This window comes from Astatotilapia calliptera, chromosome 9 (assembly GCF_900246225.1).
Source record: "Astatotilapia calliptera chromosome 9, fAstCal1.2, whole genome shotgun sequence".
NCBI lineage: Eukaryota > Metazoa > Chordata > Actinopteri > Cichliformes > Cichlidae > Astatotilapia > Astatotilapia calliptera.
The window spans coordinates 20,253,254-20,272,453 of NC_039310.1; the positions used below are offsets into that span (position 1 = coordinate 20,253,254).

Below are 19,200 nucleotides of genomic sequence, written 5' to 3' on the forward strand. Positions count from 1 at the left end.
CAAGTCTCTGGACAACATGAACTAAAGGGCTTAAAGGCCTCCTCTATCACACTGAGCTCCTTAAAAATGTCCACGACTGATTAAAAAAAATAAAATAAATATATCACATTGATTTTTACATTCAGTAACATTTCAGTTGTTTTGCTATTTTTTGTCATTTTTTTCCTCTCAACACACAGCGGCTTTTCCATCAGATCAGTAAGGAAGAGGCTTCGTTAGTCGTGGGTTAGAGGCTCCGTCAGCCATGAATGTCTCGTTAATCTAGAACCAAACACACAGTCTGTTAATAATTTATAACAAGACTCCAGTTTACAAGCTTAATTTTCATGCACAGTCACGACATCACTGTTACGACAAGGATGTTAAAAACAAAAGGATATTTCTAGGTTTGCTCTTCTTCAGTTATAGGAAACCTAGAGGAAGGATTATAATTTAATCTGAAATCTAAACCACACATACCACAAAGCAGCGATAAGATGAAACAGGCTAACAAGACTACTTTAAGGTACCTGTGTGGAGTAATGTGTTCCTTAAAGCAGTGATCATCTATAACAAATAAATAAAACTAAGCTCTTCATAGTGATGAGCCCACAGATAATTATTACCCGACTCTACCTTACATTCAGCTCCATGTTTGGTTTTACAGCCTGCATCTCTGTTGTTTAGGTTTAACCTTGTAGCTCAAAGCTTGTCAAAAGAAGATTTTTTTTTGTTTGTTTTTTTTACATACATGTACATTTACAAGTACTTTTTTTTGTCAAATAGCCAGGAATAATGAGAAAATGGACTGATTTCTGTTACCTCTCCCTTAATTACATGGACCAACCGTACTTACACGAGTGGTCTCATAGCCCATACTGATCCCTGTGATAACAGGCAGCCATTTTTAGTTTCAATACTGGAGTTAGCACTATAACACAAGTTGGACTCTTTCAACTTCTGAAGGAAAGGTATAACACTTTAGCTGCCAGAGACAGTCTCTAATACAGGGGCGGGCAATATGAAAAACTGGGCTTGGTGTAGAGGACCACTCCAATAAAAGCTAATTACATGCCCTAACTAACTGCCTGCTTACCTTTTGTAGCTGGGAAACAAAAAATTGTTACAATTATTAACTCTTCAGTTTCAGTACAAAATCAGCCACTGCCATCCAGCAGTTGTTGTCATCTTCTTTGCAGAAAAGACTGTTGGCAGTAAACATCACTGAGACCTATGATTAGCAGATAAAGTGGCTGTTTTTTTAGAGCCTTTTGCTCAAAGGGCCACTTGCTGTGACCAAAAACAATGCTGATGACAACAAATGCTTACTACTAAAAAAAATTCAACCATTAAAAACTTTAATGCTCCGTGGAGTTGAAGGAAACTGTATAGTCAGGTGATAGTTTTGTGTGGGTTCATTCCTTTTTTACATACAAGCGCTTAAATATGATTAAATGATTAAAAATATTTATAGAAGCTCATCTCAGATGAACTTCATGTGATATTTAATACATAGAAATGTCCTCCATTGTGACATGAGCCCATCACTCACTTGAAAGCACCTCCACCTCTCTGGCTTTTGACAAACCCACTCCAGAGTTTTGTTTGGGCTGGGCTCCCAGCTCCTCTGCCTCTTTGGACGAATTCCGGTTCTCATCTACAGGTTTCTTCTCCTTCGCCTCCTCTGGATTGTAGTGCCCACCCTCTTTTGCCACCATCTTCTCCACCTTCTCTATTAAGTGTCCCACTTGGGGATTCTCCCCAAATATGCAGTTGTTAATAAGAAAGTACCTCCGCTTACATTTCTCCAGCAACCACTGCAGATCTTTACCCTCCCTACGAATGTACCTCTCGATGGAGATTTTCTTCAACACATCCGCCCAGGTGAACACCACAATTGTATGCCTCCACACATCCTCCCCAAAGAGGCTCACGTGTTCCTCAATGCGAGCACGGTCCACCTCGGTGAACATGCCAACGGGGATGACGAGCAAGAAGGCGTGTGGACCTGGAGGGCAAAGAGAGGCTCCCCTGACTAACTCCTGTTTATAGGAAGGCGGAGTATCCTGGGAAGAGAACCATCCTGGCGTGTCCACCACTGTCACCTGTCGTCCCTGCACCTCTGTCTGCCTCGTAACACAGAACTCAGCAGCTCGCTCTAAATGAAACTCCTCTCTGCCTAAGATGGTGTTGCCTGTCAAGCTCTTCCCCGGCCACCTCCATCCCAACACCACCAGACGAACTTCATCCAGGCGGTTGGCCTCCTTGGCTTCAGCTCCTGCCTTTCTGGCCACCTCGTCTGGTCCAGAGGTTTGTCCAGCTACGGTCCGTAAAAATCATAAAAAAGACAGTGTCAGTACAAATAACTGTATTATCGTCATTATACTCATGATTATTAGTATTATTGCATGCTTAAATTTTTTTGCATTTATTTTAAATTTAAAAAAAATATATTCAAATGAATTTTATTTTATTTATTATGCAAAAATTTGCTTATTAGCTCTGAATCCTGTTAAGCCACCACTGGCTTAACAGGATTCACTACATTTAAACAAATAAAAATACCTAACTTTGGGTTTCATTCAAAGCATGTTCAACTTATAATGCAAATATCTAATTAGCCAATCGTTTGGCAGCAATTTAATCCATTTAGACCTGCAGACACAGTCGAGATGACCTGCTGAAGTTCAAACAGAGCGTGAGAATGAGGATGAAAGGTGATTCAAGTGACTTTAAAAGTTGTTGTCAGTGCCAGATGGGCTGGTCTGACTATTTCAGAAACTGCTGATCTACTGGGATTTTCCACACACAAGCCCATCTCTAGGGTTTTCAGAGAATGGTCCGAAAAAGAGAAAATATCCAGTAAGCAGCAGTTCTCAATTCGAGCACCTTTGGGATCTGCAGTTGGCAGCTCCAGCTAGTGCTTGATGCGATCATGTCAATATGGACCAAACTCTGTGTATAAAATTGTGAAAAAAAATGTCAACATGAAATGTATTATAATTGCTATACACCTTAATGATTATATCTTTTGACTCTGGTATATATCATTAATGTATTTTGGGATATAATTTGTACGAACAAAAAGCTTAAAGGTTGTGTGGATGTCACAATGACTAACTGAACTTATGTTTGTTGGTTTTAAGACTTGATTAATGGTATACACCCAGTATGCTATGATTGGCTCTTACATAGCATCTCAGTACTCTTTATGCACCATGCCTCATTCACACTCCTCCATACAAGCACTTTTTTTTCTAACATTCACACACTATGCAAGAAACATGTCCTGGATGGACTGGCACGCATCTTCAATGATGTATCCTGGGGTCATCGGGTGTTTCGGGTCTCGCAACATCATACACCCTCACCCAGGCGACCCAGCCGAGGGTGATCAGGCCCCGACTTGCGTACCAGTAGCTAGCCACGGATCAGCCCTCTTAATCCACAGCCACTTTGTGGCTTTCTCTGCCGCTTCGCTCACAGTCTTCTTGGCTGCCCCAACCACAACACACACAGATACTCCCACAGATGCATCAGAAAGCAACATGAGGATCAGGATACAGACTTGGGCATGCAGACTGAAGCAGCCAGGTATCAAAACATCGGCCTTCCACTGATGGATGAACTGCTCTACCTCCTGAAACCCGTGGTAAACGTGTGAATACGTCTACCCAATTGCGCTCAGTCGGACCGAAATACGTTAGCGGTACATGAGTCAGTGTGCCGGATTAACATTTAATTGTTTCGGTGTACCTCTGATGCTTTAAAAGCATTCGTTTTTTCTTTTTTCAGTTTTTAAAAGTTTATTAAGTATTTTTCAAATAGCAAACACTACTTGTTAAAACTAACGAGGGGGTATCTGTTAGAGGGAAAATGCCAGAGATTTTAAAGAAGTCGGTTGCCTTCATAACATGTCGTGAAGGCGACTGAGTCACAGTCACGTAGACCTCCCAAATTATGCAGCAATGCCTGCTGGGGCCGGTTGCGTTGAGCAAAATCGACCAACTTAACGAAGATTTTGTTCCAAATAAAATAAACCTATACATTTACTATATATGGTTACTTTATTTCCTTCCCGGTCCACATTTTTAAGTTACTTCATCTTTTTTGACTTGTACTTTAGTTATCTAAAATGTGTTTTCCCACGCATTCTTAGCCGAGTCACCTAAATTAACCTTAAGCTCTACTTTATACACTTTTGATGTACTAAAACCTTTGCTGGTGTGCTGAATACATTTACTGTGAAAAGGAAATGTTTCAAATATTAAACTAAGGCGGAAACTGAGTTTCCAGTTATCGATAACATCTAGTTTAAGATTTATGACTGACAGCCTTTGTGGTTTAAAAGTATTTCTTATAAACCTTAAATACGTTTCAGTTGTGTTTTGCCGATATAGTGAAACGTGTCAAAATCCGGTTCGGACGTTTAGCTTCGAAACTGCTAAGTTGATGCTAATTTTGACAGTCCCGGAAACGCCCCGTCTTTATTTGATAACTTACACAAACTAAAGTTGTTTGAGTTGCGATAAAATCAAAATCTTACCTGAGGTCTGAACTGGTTTATTCGCTTCCATGTTCCGTTAAATTCCGAACTATAGTCTTAGTTTGTCTTTGGGCGGCTAGTTCGCCGGAATACTTGATGACAGAAGTTACCGGATAATCTGAATGCAAATACACTACTTCCGGTCCCTGATTTCAAAATAAAGGCACATCGTTTAAAAACCGGATGCATAAAACGTACACAAATATCCTCAATTTTAAAGGTTTTTAGTTATTATTTAAGACTCGAAAATAATATAACCACAAGAATACATAGCTACATATCAAATTTTAATAATTATTATTTTTAGAAAAAGAGGACATAAACACTTTGAGATATGTATAAGACTTTTATTGCGGAACAGGGATAAAGCAATAGCCTGTATTTACAACATTAATGCAGAAGTTATTTACAGCTGAATAAAGTACACTTTTTCCCTTAGTTATAAAAGCATTAGTCAAGCCATAGCTACAATTTCATTGACCCTTTAAAAATTTTCTGTCATAGATTAGTATGGTTTCTATGAACGTTTGTTTCTGACAAAGAAGGCAAACAATTTCCATCCATAAGTCAAAGTTTGTTATTGTTCAAGTTAAAATTATTTTCTCAGACATTTAAGATACACAACCCCAAATTTTGAGATATTAACACTAAATTGTATATGGCAAATCTTTTTTATTGTAGTGGCAGAAATGACATTCCATAACTTTCCATTAAAAGAAAAAAAACAAACAAAAAACAACAACAAAAAACCCCCTCACACATGGGAACAAAAACCTATTCCTTCACTTCTTGATAAATATTACTAGTCATGTAGCTGAAAGTTTACTCAAAAACAACATATTGCTCTTCATTATTGAAATGGCTTTCAATAATAATAATAATAATAATAAAAAGACTGTGAGAAAGATCCTTTTATAGTTCTGTGTATGCTTTCTTCAGGAAACAGGCTGCCTTAGTGTACTTAAGTTCCCCACGATGCCAGCATGCGCATGTCATCTTCCTCCTCAACCTTTCTCCTGGTTGCTGTAAAAAAAGGAGGAAACAATTAATAATCAATGCTGTGGACTAAACATGGGAAATTTACCAGCAACCAATTTTTTTATTTTACTGATGGCAAAAAGAATCTTCTCCTTTAATGTATTTATAATAAGCCTTAAAATCTGTTGTGTGCATATACTGCAGCACCTTTTCACAATGGAGAAAAAACAATCAGTTTCCATTATTACATTTTCGCGATTATAATTGGATTTTATAATATTCAAATAAATACACTAAAGATCAAATTAACAGAAATATGCTTAAAATTAATAATTTAATAGATAAATTTTTAAAAATATTGTGGGTTGTTGTTTTTTTTAATTTGGGACAGTATTACAGTTTGCAGGCAAGCGTGTGAAAGTGGCCATCACATGTAAGATCTGTCAGTTGTTAGAAACTTACTTGCGCGCTCATTGGATCTTGATGAAGGCAGTTTGGAGCTGGGAACGCTGGGCAGTCCGCCCATACTCATCATACTTTCTTCAAGGTCCTCCTGCTCTAGCTCCTCCAGCTCAGCCAACAGTTCATCCTAACAAAAAAAGAAAGGTGAGCACGTGCCACACAGCAAAATACCAAGCATATTTTAATATCTGTGCAAAAAAAAAAAGTCTTTATAAACACTGAGACAGTCTCCACCTCATCAAATGTTTCCCCAGAAGGTCTGGAGATAGCATCACTGATTTCCTGGGCCACGTCCTGCTGCTCGGTGATATCTGCCATCAGCTCATCGATCTTCCCCAAATCCCTGAGAATGAGAGTAAGAGTGAAAGAAGGTGAAAGGGTTTTCACTCACTCAAAACACCGCACTTGCTTTCTTAATTAAATTCTGTTTGAGATTCTCTGTGTTCAATTATCACACACAACATTCAGTAGTGTTGAAACTGCACCAAAGAAGTATTAGGATTTATTCATCATTTTGACTAATTATACATTTTTGATTGTATGTTGCAGCTTTCCTTCTGAAATATGGCTCATAAATGAATTTACGTCACATGTTTCCTTGTTCAAAAGGAAACAATCTCTGCACATAAACACAACCAAGCCAGGACTACCGGTGGAAAGTAAGACCAAAGCTCAGGGGGGTTTCTGCCTTGTGTGAGCAGCTTCTTACGTGTTCTCATGGATCTTCTTCATGGCCTTGGCAGCATAGCCCATGTTCTTCAGGACCTCCGTGTTGGTGTGAGAGTTCTCCAGAGCTTCCCTCTGAAACTCGATGGTGGAGAGCGTGCCATCAATCTGGGTGAGCTGCTGCTCCAAACGCTTTTTCCTCTTCAAGGCCTGCAGGGCAGCTGACACAGAGAGGACATAGAAGTCACTTGTGCAGTTAAATTTCCAAAAGTGTCATGTGTCCTCAAAAAAACAAAAACAAACAAACAAACAAACAAAAGACAGGGTTCCTCCCTTTCACAGGGTGACGTTTATTCTTAGTCAACAACCAATGCAGCTGAGACAACAGTCCATGCCACCCAGGGCTGTGGGTGCAGCTCTGAGGGAAGGGACCTTTCAGGTTTAATAAAAACCTTTTGTTGTTTTACTTGTTAGAAACCTGTTGTATTTTCAGGCATTGTCAATGACACACTGAAGACAATCACTGCGAGGGAAGTATTCACAGTTGTGTCACTGTACATTTAAGAGTTGTTTAACACTTTCCTGCACATTTATCTAAATAACAAAAGAGTCATCCACCTTAAATTTTTGATATGTGAACTAGGATTTATGAAAGCTGGTACATTTGTAGTCGCAAGAGTCCAAAAATGTACATTTTAAAGGTTTTATGGGATTTTCACTGTAAAAAAATAAAACAAAAAAAGACTTGTTAGAAATAAGAGTCAGGTTTTATAAACTCTGTTTATATAGACATTGTGTCTTCGGTTTAACCCATGAGCTGTTGCTACCACACATCAAGTTATTAAGCAAGAACAACAGAAATGTAAAATGAGATATAAAAGGCCCATAAACCACCTCCTTTTCTTTGATATTTGCCCGGACAAAAGATTAAAATATGGAAGTGTACAAGATAAGACTTCCTGGAGGCGTAGTGTGTCCTGGCCTGGCCTCGGTGGAGGAACAGGTGCACACGTTTTTTCAGACCATCATAAAAACAAATATAAATACCCCTCTTGTTCTTCGTGCCGTGCTTCTTGGCTATCGCAATTTCTTGCTCTATCTTCTTTTCCAGGTAGTCCTGCTTCTTTGTCAGCATTTCTTCTGTTTCCCGGAGTTTGTGGATGGCCTCCTGGGCCGAAGGGTTTCCCTTCGACTTGTGTTTCGAGCCCCCCTTGAACAAATTGGAGATTTTGCTCATTTTGGCTGTTTGGGGGCGGTAAACTTTGTTGGTAACTAAAAAGCAAAACAGTCTGAACGATCGTCCAAGCTTCTTTTCTCCAAAGGCGGGTGTGTTGCGGGCAGATATTCCAGCTCGACGGCTTTGTGTTCTTTCAAACAAGCCGTGAACACAACTCTCGCCACACCTTTCGCAGATACCTGCGTGACGTCTGGATACCTGACGCCTTACCTCCCGTTTCCACCAGGGCTTAAATTTTGCGTCTTTTCCGTGTTTTCTCTCCAAACGGGATAATACAACAGTGCATCATATCTTGTTTTAACGTTTTAATTTAGTTGTACAAACAGATATGTTGATTAAGCTGATAAAACCAGAAAAAAACTGAATTTTATTTACTGTGAAAAAAATGTGGATAAATGAAATTGTTAATTTATTTTACTTTACATGCGAGTCATGTGTATCCTGTTACACACATATAATAAAAAAATATAAAGATTTAAAAAGTTTTATATGGTATAGACTCAGTCACGTGACGACACATTTGGGGTCAAAGTTCGTGTCGATGATCTCAGCTGACGCTGTTTCGGTTAGCTAATGGCTGAATTAGACATCGGGAAGCATTGCCAGGTTGATTCCTGCAATCTGAAAGGTCCGTTGTATTTTTGTGTGAAGCACAGTAAATAAAGATGTTGGGGTGCGACTTTATTCTGCTGTTTTAATTATTATGAAAACGCTAATCGTCTTTTTTTTTTAGCATGCTTAGCCTGTGCGCTAACGCTTGTTAGCGTTGGTTCCCTCGGATAAAACTCAATTTATTATCAAGCATTCTTCTCTAAAACTACAAACTCCCACAAGGAAATTCAGCTCGGTATTTAAATGAGTTACGACAGTTGTACTCTTAATGTTATGTAAATATAAGTAACGTGAATGAAGCTGATTGAAAGTGTCAGACTAGTTTAATGAGCTACTTTGGGACAAATTGTTAGATCTCATCGTTTGAACTGGACAAGTGTACTTATGGTCCTTGTTCACAACATATTTAACACGTTCTCCTTATTCTTCTCTCAGACTTTCTGCCATTTGTTTGTGATTCCTGCGGTGGTGTTTTCTGGTAAGACTTCAAGTCAGGTTTTTTGTTTTTTTCTTATGTGCATCTGTTAGCGTGTTGTTACGAATACTGTAATTAATATATTTATTATTATTTATATATATATATATATGTATATATATATATATATATATATATATATATATATATATATAAGGTCCAGGAGTACAAAAAGGTGTCCTGTTTTAAGATCATATATTAATTTTTATAGACCAATAAAATTGTTGTAAAATTGTTTGCAGCCAAAAGGAGAAAAAAAAAAACAAGGAATAAAGTTGGTACTAAGAATACAAGGAAACAAAAAGATATTAGACGCTATTGAAAAACTTTAGACCCTCCTTCTGTCTGCGCACTCATGTCAGAGGGATTTTTCCAAGATTGGTGACGCTATTTTTCAGGGAAAGTTCATACCTGTTGTTCTCTTATCTGGAATATAACCTGCTGCAGAGCAGATTAGGTTCTTAACATAGGTTACCATGACAATAAACTCTGGTAAAAACATAACCAGCTTCGTAGTACGGAAAACTCTTATATCTGAAGTTATCTGGTTAAGATAATTCAAGTGAGAATTGTTCATTTTCACCTCAGATAAACACATTTTTGTCCCTTTCAGTCTCGAGCACAGAAGCAAAGATGGACACTCATGTTCAAAGGTATCCTGAGCTGTTAAATAAATTAGCTTAATGTCTTTCTCTAATATTATCAGGACAACAAATACATTTCTCTTTATGGCTGAAGCCTTTCTTCACTCTATCTTTCTTTTCTTTTTAGGAGTCAGTAAAAAGGGAATCCGGGACAGCGGGTGGAACTACAAGTTATCCATGCTCATTTGAAGACTGCAAGGGAAAAGAATTGTTACCAGTTATATGTCCGCAGTGTGAAAAACATTTCTGTTTGGCGTAGGTTACCAACTTTAATTAACTTTTTAATAAGGCGGTGGCTCTTGAGCGTTTTTTGATCCTGTTCATGGCAGAAAAAGTTTAAACCTCCGATCGCATAATTTTTATTAATTCAGAACTAATAAACTGACTGTTTTGTCTTTATAGCCACCGACATCAAGATAATCACAAGTGTGAGAAGCTGGAAGTCCAAAAGCCTCGAATGCAAGCCACCAAAGAGCTGGTGCAGAAGATTGTAGGTTAGTTAATGTAGTCCGGAGTTTCTTCTGTCATTCCTCTTTTGTCCACATGGGATCAGTATTAAACAACTGCCTTCACTCTTGTGTGCCTGTTCCCTTTGACCTGTTAACCTGGATTTTGTTTTCCTTTGTGCCTGGCGGCCGCTCAGAGTCAAAAGATGGATCCAAAAGTAAAGGGCGCAGAGGAGCAAAGAACAGTGCAACCGCAGCAAAGGTGGCCCTGATGAAGCTGAAGTTGCATGCTGCAGGGGACAAGGGGCTGCCGCAGGTAAAATCCCAACTGTCGATACTTTTATTTTGACACTTTACTGTCTGCTCAGTTTCTTGTGTATACATTACTGCATGTTAAACATCTCTTGTCATCCACCTGCCATTATTCAATTTCTTTTATTTTTACTTTCTAGACAGAGAGAAACTACTTTCAGGTGTATCTTCCTAAAGAATTTAAAGACTCCAGCAAGCCCATGTTCTTCTGTTCCAAATGGAGCGTGGGGAAAGTGGTGGATTATGCAGCCTCTTTGGCTGGCCTCAAGAACAACAATAACGTGCTGACAGCTAAGGTAAGAGAACAGAGGGGTGTACTACAAATAGCAATATCGATGGGTTAGTGAAGTATGTTGAGCTTAAAGTCGGCGTTGTCTGTGCCACAACATCCCAAAAGGTTGATTCTGTTCATCTGGACGTAGCGTTTCAGTGGGAGAAACATTTCGACACTCATCCAAGTGACTCATTCAGTCTCAGCTGACTGCAGGCTTCCCCAAACTTATAAACAGTGCCTTTGCACAATGACTGAAACTAGCACCACTGAATGAACAATGGTGGCTGTCTTTTTACCACCGTAGGTTACTGTAGCAACAAATGCTTTGGTATTTGTTGCGTTAATACTGTAAGGTGTCTATAGGCAAGTGCTGTTTGTGTATACACACATTAGAGCATAACTTTTTACTATTCTCTAAGTGAGAAGGAATACATTATGAAACCCGTTCGACCATACCTTAGTAACACTACTTAAGCAAGCCCTGCAGTAAAGCTACAGTAGCCCAAAATGTGCTGCGTGGTGACAGGCAATTTATTTTTCATACCATCCCAGGAAGTTAGCTGATGATACAGCAAATAAATGTTTGTCCTGGAATTGTGTGTAATAGAAGCCACATTAGAAAATTGATTGGTCTGTTTGTAAGCCATTTATCACTCAAAATATTAAATCACTGAAATTAATGTCACTTTGATAAATAGATTTCACAGTCCCCTTCATTAGACTGTTGGGAATAGACAGCAACATAAGAGCACGCTGAGTGGGGAAAATAAATATATTACCTAAATATTAACGATTTTCTGCAGCATTCCCGTCTTGCCTTATTTGCTAAACCTATCACTGTTTGTTTTTTCTCTTACACACGCTTTTGCTTTCAGAGCTGCTTTAATTCTTCATGGTATAGATTCAACAGGTCTGCGTGCCTAAACGCATTGAGTTGTTGGACATTGTACCCACCACAGTTACAGTTTTATATCTAGACAAAGCTGTGTAGCATCGTGCACATCTCTTAACAGTATCCTCTTCTCTTTAATTGCAGAAGCTGCGGTTATGTCATCCTCAGACAGGCGAGGCTTTTCAGATGGATGACACCCTGCTCTCTCTGTTGGCTCACCCAGAAACTCCTCTGTATAACGGGGGAAATGTCATTCTGGAGTATCTGGACAATGAGTGCACAGGCCTGAATGATATTTCTGACTATATCACACAGAACTGACCAGACACTGTGAATAATTTCTGTGTGCAGTTTGTATTTATGCAAATAAATTGCTATTTTATAAATGTTGCTTTGGGTTTTACTTTCAAGCTGAAAAGAGAGCATTATGGAGTTGTGCAGTTAATCAAGTACACCATCTCTATAATGATGCTGTGGTAAATAGAAGTAAAGATGACCCAGGTGGGACTTGAACCCACAATCCCCAGCTCCGGAGGCTGATGCCTTATCCATTAGGCCACTGGGCCCTTTTGTTTGACAGCTTCATCACTTTTAAAACAATGCTGTATTTTTAAGGCACTTAAACTTACTGTATGCAACTTCAACTGTTTTTGTGGGAATGGAAACACATTAAATGATGTAAGAAGCAGCAGCACCATAGATTTAAACTTATCCAGAACTGTTGTAGACTTCACAACCACAGTTATCACACTTTAATTGCAGCTACCTTACAAGTGACCCAGGTGGGACTTGAACCCTCAAGCCCCAGCTCTGGAGGTTGATGCCTTGTCCATTAGGCCACTGGACCAGTTTGTCAGCCACTTTCATCACTTTTAAAACAGTGCTATGAAATCTATGATATATATTTTGTTTTAAAAATCCCATTAAATATAGTGTAACAGGGCAGCCCTTAGCGGCTGGAAACACAGTGAGACAGACCAAGGCAAGTGTAGTGGAACAAAGTATTTATTCGCTATATGGCTCTCCTTACAACAATTGTCGAGCCTCTTCACAGCACAAAAATCCACCCTCTAATGACAACTGGCAGCCTTAAATATGTTCAGCTGTCACAGACTCAACCATTATTCCACTCTCAGGTAAATTCTTAAATCCCAACCTTCCACCACAGTATACAATATATCAATAAGAATAAATAAATACATAAATACATTTTCACATTTACATATTAATAAATACTTCACACTTTAATGTTACACCAAACCCAATATTATAAAAACCCAGAAACCCAAGCACAAAAAGATTCACCACACTCTTTACCCATGGTCTCTCCCGGAACCTTTAAATGGTGTTTGGACCCCCGGGGAAACATTTGCCCAAACACCTTGAAGAGGACACAGGCAAGAAAGGTGAGTAATCATTAACTTACAAACACCTATTTGCACCACTTTTATCCCTAGATTTCACACACACATTTGCATTAGTTTTCCTTATTGGTAAACCTTAATCACAATCACCATTCTTCTCTCCTGACAGACAACCACCACATTCCTTGATGAGGAGCAGCTGTGCAGGATCTGAAACAAGGCCACCAACTGATTTTAAAATTCCCAATAAATAGACAATAAATATTTAAACTGCTTGTGTGCAAATCCATGCTTAAAGTGCAATGCTCATAAAGTGCTTGATAAGGTGCTTTTAATAAAGTGAAAGGTGTGCTCTAAAGTGCTATACATATAATATAAATAAATGCAGTAAGGGAGTCCTCTTCCTTACATTTCCTCCTCCCTCTCTTAAGCGCGAAGTGCTTCAGTCCTCTGTCATCCTAGATAAACAATCAGCAACCACATTTGACTTCCCCGGCCTATACTGGACCGTAAAGTCATAAGGCTGCAGAGACAGGTACCATCCTGCAATGCGGGCATTCGCATCCCTCATGCGGTTCAACCACTGGAGGGCACGATGATCAGTCTCCAGAGTGAAGTGACGTCCCAGAAGATAATACCTCAAGGCCTCAATAGCCCATTTCATGGCCAAGCACTCTTTCTCCACCGTCGAATACCTCGTCTCCCTGTCGAGTAATTTCCGACTCAGAAACACCACAGGCCTTCTTTCACCATCCACCTCTTGCTGAAGGACAGCACCAAGGCCAACTCCCGAAGCATCAGTTTGCAAGAGGAATGGCTTGTTGAAGTCTGGACTGTGTAGAACTGGATGTGTGCAAACTGCTTCCTTGAGGTCTCTGAATGCTTGCTCACAGTCTTCCGTCCAACGCACTTTGTTAGGGGCTGAGCCTTTTGTGAGGTTATTAAGTACAGTGGATCGCTCTGCAAAAGAAGGTATGAATTTCCGGTACCAGCCTACTAGACCCAGAAAACCTCTCACCTTCCTTTTTGTTGTCGGAACTGGGAAGGACTGAATTGCTTCAATCTTTCCAACCTGCGGCTTTATCTTCCCAGAGCCAACTACAAAGCCCAAGTACTCCACTTCTCTCTTGGCTATGGAGCACTTCTTGGGATTGATAGTCAGTCCAGCCATTCTGATGGAGTGTAGCACCTTCTGTAGGTGAATGACATGCTCTTCCCAGGACTGGCTGTACACCACCACGTCATCCAGATATGCTGCAGAGAATGCTGACACATCTCTCAGTACATGGTCCATTAATCGTTGGAATGTCGCTGGTGCACCTTGAAGCCCAAATGGCATGACTTTAAATTGGTACATACCAAAAGGAGTTTTGAAGGCTGTCAGCTCTCTCGCTTCTGGCGCCAAAGCCACTTGCCAGTATCCTTTACACAGATCAAGTGTTGTAATGTACCTTGCTGATCCAACTCTCTCCAGCAGGTCATCCACCCTGGGCATTGGGTAGGGATCAAACTTGGATACTGCATTCAAATATCTGAAATCAATACAGAATCTCAGGGTGTCATCTTTCTTTGGTACCAAAACAATCGGGCTGCACCACTCACTACTTGACACCTCAATGATTCCCAGGTCCAACATCAGTTTTATTTCTTTCTGCAGCACTGGCACCAACCGTTCTGGAATTCTGTAGCTCTTTTGTCGAACGGGTGCATCCTCCTTCACCCGTATCTTATGCTGAACCAGTGATGTGAAACCTGGTGTCTCTCGAAAGAGCTGTGGGTCCACGAGTGGTTTTATATCAGCCTGCTCAGTAGGAGACAAATGAGAAAGGTCAACTGAAGCACAAACTTGAATGTTAGTTGAAAAGAACTTCTCAGTCACCTCCTCATCCTTAACTGAACGCACCAGTAACTGATAGACCGGCTCTTGTCGGCTGTGGAATGCCTTCAACAAGTTCACGTGAAATGTCTGATATTTTTTAACTCTTTCTGGCATATTCAGCTCATAAGTGACTTTACTCACTTGTCTGATGATCTCGTATGGTCCATGCCATTTTGTCAGCAACTTGTTATCGCTAGTGGGAAGCAATAACAGTACTTTCTGACCTGGAAGGAAGACCCTATCCCTGGCCTTCTGATCATACCAAGTCTTTTGATGTTTTTGTGCAGCTTTCATGTTGTCTTGCATCAATGATGCCATTTTCTCCAACCTCTCTCTCATGGTGATGACGTAGGCTGCGATGTTTTCGCCCTCTGCTTTGGATTCCTCCCAGCAGTCCTTAAGCAGATCCAGGGGGCCTCTCACTTGGCGACCGTATAAAAGTTCAAAAGGCGAGAAGCCAGTGGAAACCTGCGGGACCTCCCGGTAGGCGAACAGAAGGTAGGGCAGCCATTGATCCCAGTCAGCACCTGTGTCAGAGACAAACTTGCGCAGCATACTTTTGAGAGTCTGGTTGTATCTCTCCACTAGCCCGTCCGTTTGGGGGTGATACGGGGTGGTCTTAAGTCCCTTTATCCCTAACAGCTTATAAACCTGCTGCAACAACTTGGATAGAAAGTTCGTTCCACAGTCCGTCAGAATTTCTCTTGGTATGCCTACCCTAGAGAAAAGCTGCAGAAGACAATTAGCAATGTGACGAGCTTTAATTGATCTGAGTGGGAAGGCCTCAGGAAACCGTGTTGCATAGTCACATATGACTAATATGTAGCGATGACCTGTGGAGCTCCTCTCTAAAGGGCCCACAATATCCATGCCTAGCCTCTCAAATGGTGTTTCAATAATTGGCAGTGGTTGCAACTGGGCTCGTGCTACTCCTTTGCCTGAGGTCAACTGACATTTTTCACAGGAACGGCAAAACTCAGAAACCTGGACATACATCCCTGGCCAAACAAAACGGCTGCTGATCCTATTCAGTGTTTTGTGAAAAGCCATATGACCTGCCCATGGAATTGAATGACCCAAATCCATAACTTTGTCTCTGAACTGTTGTGGGAGTGCCACAGCTTCGCACTTCCCCTTTCTCTGGTACAAGATGCCTCCTTTAATCAAGTAAACAGTGTCTGCAAGACAGCTTACCTGACCTTGACTAGCCCCCTCTACCTCTGTTACCTTCTCAAACCAGGGTTTTAGAGTAGGGTCGCTTCTTTGGAGTGCACCTAAATCTGAGGGAACATCAAACTCAAGTTGGTTATTTGGCTTAGGGAACAATGCTGTACCTTTTTCCCCTGAGCCTTTGAACTTTTCTCTTCTTTTCTGAGCCCTAGACTTCCTAATCTTCCCTGGCTCCGTTTCGAGAGACTCCTCAAAAAAGGGTAGTTCTTGCATCATTTCCTTTGCACTTTGTGCTCTTGTGACTACATGACAGGGTTTAAATGGTTCAACTGTCATATCTAGAGGAAGTGAGCTTCCAGATTCATCACCTAAGCCTTGAATGTCTTTCTCAGCACTCACTTGAGGGTCATAATCTGACTGGTGTATTAGATCAAAAAGAGTGGGGATGTCATTACCAAGTATCACTGAATATGGCAAACTGGGAACAACAGCTACCACTAACAAGTAGGTTTGACCTCCTACTGTCAGGTAAACCTCAGCAGTGGGGTACCTGTGTTCGTCTCCATGCACACAACTTATTGTAGCCCCAACCCCACTTAGCTTTTCTCCTGAAATTATGCTAGAGTGTACAAGAGTCTGAAAGCACCCAGAGTCAAGCAAAGCTTCCTCTTTACGCCCATTAATTAAAACAGGGACAGTACAAGCTTTCTTTCCTACTGGCTCTGTGGCTGGTCTTGGAACTGCACATAAAAGAGATGGTTTTGACTTAAGTGCAGGGCAAAATTGTTGTGTATGGCCAAAGTTATGACAGTGATAACATTTAATATCCTGAACTGAAGACTTAAAGGATTTCTTCACATTGTGAGGTCTATGGGAAGGGAGCTGCCTAGAACTAGAAAGATTTCTAGCCTGAACTTGACCAGAACCCTGTTCACCCCCAATGGACTTACTTGGTTGGGCGTAGTGGGTCTCCCGGCTGAAGTAGGTGCTCTTGCTTCCTTTTCTGGCTGACGTGAAAACCTCTGCGAGGCTAGCTGCTTCCTTTGCAGTCTTCGGGTCATGCTCACGTATCCAAATCTCCAGCTCTGGATTAACCATTCTCAAAAACTGCTCCAGAATTATCTGCTCAGATATTTCTTCTACAGTTGATTTTTCAGGTTTAATCCATCTTGAAAACAGGTCTTTCAATCTTACATAAAGTTCACGTGGCGTCTCACCTGGCTCAACTTTCAGAGATCTGAAGCGGCGTCTGTAGGTGTCAGCAGTGATCTCATATTTTGCCAGAATTGCCTCTTTCACCTTATCATAATTCTCAGAGTCTGTTAAATCCATAAGAATGTAGGCTGTGCGGGCTCTACCTGTCAACAGGGGAACCAGACGAATAGCCCACTCATCTCTGGGCCATCGACACACGTTTGCCATTCTTTCAAACGTAGTCAGAAAATGTTCAATGTCATCTTCTGGTGACAGAGGAAAAAGTTTTGGTTCAATTAAAGACCTGGACCCACTGGCCACTGGAATGTCTTCACCATTGAATCCAAGTTCTTGTTCTTCAGATGTTGTAGGGGGCGCTGGCGCCTCTGGTGGGTCAGGCTTATCAGTTACAGCGTTAACTTGTAGCTGGATTTGCTGAAATTGATGCTGCATGCCTTTCCACCTTTGCTCCTGACGTGACAAATCCTTCTCCCACTTTTGGTCTCTGGCTGCTTGAGACCACATAAGAGATTTCACCAACCCTGTTAACTCCTCCAATTTGTTCTCAGGGCTTGTTGCTGCCATGGCCTCTAGCTCAGATGAAGCTCCAACTCCTTCATCAGGCTGCTCCTCTTGGCCTGGCTTTCTTCCACCTCTTGTCATCATCTTCTCACTGTGGCATGAGTGACACACTCCTGACACCACTTGTAACAGGGCAGCCTTTAGCGGCTGGAAACACAGTGAGACAGACCAAGGCAAGTGTAGTGGAACAAAGTATTTATTCGCTATATGGCTCTCCTTACAACAATTGTCGAGCCTCTTCACAGCACAAAAATCCACCCTCTAATGACAACTGGCAGCCTTAAATATGTTCAGCTGTCACAGACTCAACCATTATTCCACTCTCAGGTAAATTCTTAAATCCCAACCTTCCACCACAGTATACAATATATCAATAAGAATAAATAAATACATAAATACATTTTCACATTTACATATTAATAAATACTTCACACTTTAATGTTACACCAAACCCAATATTATAAAAACCCAGAAACCCAAGCACAAAAAGATTCACCACACTCTTTACCCATGGTCTCTCCCGGAACCTTTAAATGGCTGGGAGTCCTCAATCACCATGCTGACTAGGTCTTCATCTATTTGAGATTGTTCTCCTGAGGAAAGACAATAAAGATAAAGCACAAATATAAATATCACATACGTAACTTATAACAGTTGTATAATATTGTTATATCATTTAGTAACATTACTGCATCCTATATTATCATTGCATTTGATGGCTCACCTGGTCTTGCTCCACAATCGGTGTCCCCCTTATTCTCATGCAAAGCTCTGTAGTGCCTAAGCATGGATAAGGTGTTGTTGTTGTTATATCCCAGCTCCCTGGCACATAGAAAACACTTCACCTTGTACAAAAGTCAAGACAGCTCAACATAAATTGTATTGCACCATCAGTATCATGAAAATACATCTTCTGTAGAAATTTACATACATTGTTGGGAGGAATAAGATCAAAATGTTCCCACACAGGGGAGGACATCCTCCTCTTCTTAGTTGGCTCCATTCTCTCCTGACTTTCCTCACTCTCATAAACCTCCAAACGGTCTCCAAACTCTCACTAACCGCAACTCTCCATCAAACACCCACATTTTTGAATGAAGTCTGAGGGGTTTTATATCGCTGTCATATCTCGCGGCAAAGTTCGAACCACTTCATGAACCAGTCACGTGGTACAGCCGGGCAGCGAGGCTTCGGACGTCATCATTTTCAGCTCCTCCCATAAATGAAGCAAGCCTCGATACGCGCTTCGCGGAAACGCCCCCTCCATTACTCGACACACGCTCCGAAGCCTCGATACAGAACGTCCCATCACTATCTGACAGACAACCACCACATTCCTTGATGAGGAGCAGCTGTGCAGGATCTGAAACAAGGCCACCAACTGATTTTAAAATTCCCAATAAATAGACAATAAATATTTAAACTGCTTGTGTGCAAATCCATGCTTAAAGTGCAATGCTCATAAAGTGCTTGATAAGGTGCTTTTAA

At 40.8% G+C, this 19,200-nt stretch overlaps 3 protein-coding genes and 1 non-coding gene across 5 annotated transcripts; 1 reads left to right on the forward strand and 3 right to left on the reverse strand.

Annotated features, from left to right (window-relative positions):
- Nucleotides 1–118: 118 nt before the first annotated feature.
- gimap4 (GTPase IMAP family member 4) lies at nucleotides 119–4,672 on the reverse strand. Of its 2 annotated transcripts, XM_026180728.1 has the most exons (3): nucleotides 4,526–4,671; nucleotides 1,532–2,299; nucleotides 119–261 (listed from the first exon to the last, which is right to left on the reverse strand). In XM_026180728.1, exons 1-3 carry the CDS (start codon nucleotides 4,554–4,556, stop codon nucleotides 257–259), a joined length of 804 nt encoding a protein of 267 aa, XP_026036513.1. In that variant the 5' UTR covers nucleotides 4,557–4,671; the 3' UTR covers nucleotides 119–256. The 2 variants fall into 2 exon arrangements, with proteins under 2 accessions (XP_026036513.1, XP_026036512.1); XM_026180727.1 differs by lacking the exon at nucleotides 119–261 and having other exon boundaries at nucleotides 1,524–2,299; nucleotides 4,526–4,672.
- A 510-nt stretch (nucleotides 4,673–5,182) lies between these two features.
- Nucleotides 5,183–8,095, reverse strand: chmp4c (charged multivesicular body protein 4C). The gene is made up of 5 exons (XM_026180933.1): nucleotides 7,679–8,095; nucleotides 6,675–6,852; nucleotides 6,200–6,308; nucleotides 5,966–6,092; nucleotides 5,183–5,548 (listed from the first exon to the last, which is right to left on the reverse strand). Exons 1-5 carry the CDS (start codon nucleotides 7,866–7,868, stop codon nucleotides 5,487–5,489), a joined length of 666 nt encoding a protein of 221 aa, XP_026036718.1. The 5' UTR covers nucleotides 7,869–8,095; the 3' UTR covers nucleotides 5,183–5,486.
- Nucleotides 8,096–8,381: 286 nt separating this feature from the next.
- On the forward strand, nucleotides 8,382–11,909 carry zfand1 (zinc finger, AN1-type domain 1). The gene is made up of 8 exons (XM_026179624.1): nucleotides 8,382–8,496; nucleotides 8,916–8,958; nucleotides 9,569–9,608; nucleotides 9,727–9,854; nucleotides 10,002–10,093; nucleotides 10,243–10,361; nucleotides 10,498–10,653; nucleotides 11,668–11,909. Exons 1-8 carry the CDS (start codon nucleotides 8,442–8,444, stop codon nucleotides 11,842–11,844), a joined length of 810 nt encoding a protein of 269 aa, XP_026035409.1. The 5' UTR covers nucleotides 8,382–8,441; the 3' UTR covers nucleotides 11,845–11,909.
- A 107-nt stretch (nucleotides 11,910–12,016) lies between these two features.
- On the reverse strand, nucleotides 12,017–12,089 carry trnar-ccg (transfer RNA arginine (anticodon CCG)). Its single transcript has one exon. It is a non-coding gene; the product is annotated as a tRNA-Arg (tRNA).
- Nucleotides 12,090–19,200: the final 7,111 nt, after the last annotated feature.